This window comes from Mastacembelus armatus, unplaced genomic scaffold (assembly GCF_900324485.2).
Source record: "Mastacembelus armatus unplaced genomic scaffold, fMasArm1.2, whole genome shotgun sequence".
In the NCBI taxonomy this organism is placed as follows: Eukaryota; Metazoa; Chordata; class Actinopteri; order Synbranchiformes; family Mastacembelidae; genus Mastacembelus; species Mastacembelus armatus.
Window position 1 is genome coordinate 1 of NW_022872923.1, and position 1792 is coordinate 1792.

Below are 1792 nucleotides of genomic sequence, written 5' to 3' on the forward strand. Positions count from 1 at the left end.
TCTGAATATGAATTTTCATCCCGTCTCTGCTGTCAGTTTTGAACAGGAGGCCAAGTCCAAACAGGAGAAGGATGCTGAGATCAAGAGACTGAGTGCTGAAATAGGGACAATAAAGGTAAACCTAATAAAAAATGTACAAATAGCTAATTTTCATTTGATTAGATAATAATCCAAAAATAATTTTACTTAAATACAAAAAAGTGCATTTAAATTAACATAATAAATGGTTATAGAAAGGCTAAACAAACCTAAATAATGTATAAAAAGCTTTTTTTCATTTAGTTTATATATTAGTAATTCATTAAATTATGTAATCATTTTTTTTAAAAAAGTACATTTAAAATGATCTTATAAAAACTGTTTATTTTATAATACTAATCTCTTCTGTAATGTCTTGAATTACTTTTAGAAATAGCTGAAAAAATTCTAAGAAAAACCACTAAAGAAATTCTAGATAATAAACATAATAGTTACTAAAAATAAATAGTAAATATTGCCAAGTTAGTCAATAAATATAAAATAAAAGGTAAGCAAGAATAAATGTTTATAATAGTGTATTCTGGAATATATTGTAATATTTTCCACAGTAGTTGCAGTTGTTGCTGTTCTTTTCTCTCTCCTCTATCCCTCTAGCTCAGTGTTGTATAATTAAGTATGTGGAAGTGATCCATGTTTTATGTGCATAAAAGTGACTAGCTAAATGTGCACAAAGAAGCACCGCAAATAAAAGCTGAAAATATTTGGAAAGATGTGACAATCTAAATTTAATCTTTCTTTTTCATAGCGAACTTGCTAAATTGGAAGAAGTCCTGATAGATTATAAGAGATACAAGGAGTTTCTGTTCAAGCTGTCTCCTCCGACATGGCAAGAGGCCCAGAAAGCTAAAACTTTGAAAATGAAAGTCCTGTCTGACAGAGATTCCCAGGACATGCAGAACAGGGAGCCTGAGGACTCAGCTAGTAGTAACGGCAAGTACTTTAACCAGGTGCAAGGTAAAACCAACTAGATTAAAAAAATATAGTGATTAGCAGAGTAAGACTGGTTAATGTCCTGCTATTATATTTGAATTGACTCTTTAAGTTTTGGAGAACAAGGTGTCCAGTCCAGGTAGAGAGCTGCCTTCCATCAGAGACATCAGGCTGTCCTCAGCCCACAGCAACACACTGTAAGGAAACACCCAGTCACAGCATAGTTGTTTTGCTGCACAGCCAATGTGTGTCTTGTTCATTCGTAATGTGGTGAATAAGGTCCAGGGTACAACAAAATAAACACTAGTATAAATATAAACATTCCTTTAAAAGTAAATGCCAACTTTTAAAATTATAGGTATGCAGTTGTTTATTTTATATGTATACTATATGTTTATTCATTCATTCGAACATTATTTCACACTTCATTTTAACTTGATTTACACAGCATGCTAATGCAGCTTTGAATGTCTTGTAATAAATGAATGAACTCAAACTCTTTCTTTGGCCTTTGGGATCATTCTAACCTGGATAGCGAGGGCCCAGAATACAAGGTAAGTTTTCCATGCCTAAATCACTTCACTGAAGCAGAATCTCTTTGAGCCCGGTTCTGCTGGAGGTTTTTTCTTCCGTTAAAGGGAGTTTTTCCTCTCCACTGTCGCCAAGTGCTTGCTCATAAGGGAATTGTTGGGTTTTTAGTTTTAGTTTTTGTGAAGTGCCTTGAGATGATTTGTATTGTGATTTGGCGCTATACAAATAAAATAAAATTTTATTTAATTGCTTGTGAATATGTTAACCACTTAATGTTTAAAATATATTTTTA

At 32.5% G+C, this 1792-nt stretch overlaps 1 protein-coding gene across 1 annotated transcript; it reads left to right on the forward strand.

Annotated features, from left to right (window-relative positions):
- The first annotated feature begins 7 nt into the window (after positions 1-7).
- LOC113145005 (cilia- and flagella-associated protein 100) lies at positions 8-1561 on the forward strand. Its single transcript, XM_026331345.1, has 3 exons — positions 8-116; positions 784-993; positions 1082-1561. The coding sequence occupies exons 1-3, from the start codon at positions 8-10 to the stop codon at positions 1168-1170; spliced, it is 408 nt and encodes a 135-aa protein (XP_026187130.1). The 3' UTR covers positions 1171-1561.
- Positions 1562-1792: the final 231 nt, after the last annotated feature.

What these genes read in the sequence shown, in the direction of transcription:
- LOC113145005 (XM_026331345.1), top strand. Translation starts at nt 8, where the DNA reads ATGAATTTTCATCCCGTCTCTGCTGTCAGTTTTGAACAGGAGGCCAAG. An exon ending in TGAAATAGGGACAATAAAGG is followed by an intron (nt 117 to 783) that starts TAAACCTAATAA and finishes TTCTTTTTCATA; the next exon opens with GCGAACTTGCTAAATTGGAA. An exon ending in GTACTTTAACCAGGTGCAAG is followed by an intron (nt 994 to 1,081) that starts GTAAAACCAACT and finishes TGACTCTTTAAG; the next exon opens with TTTTGGAGAACAAGGTGTCC.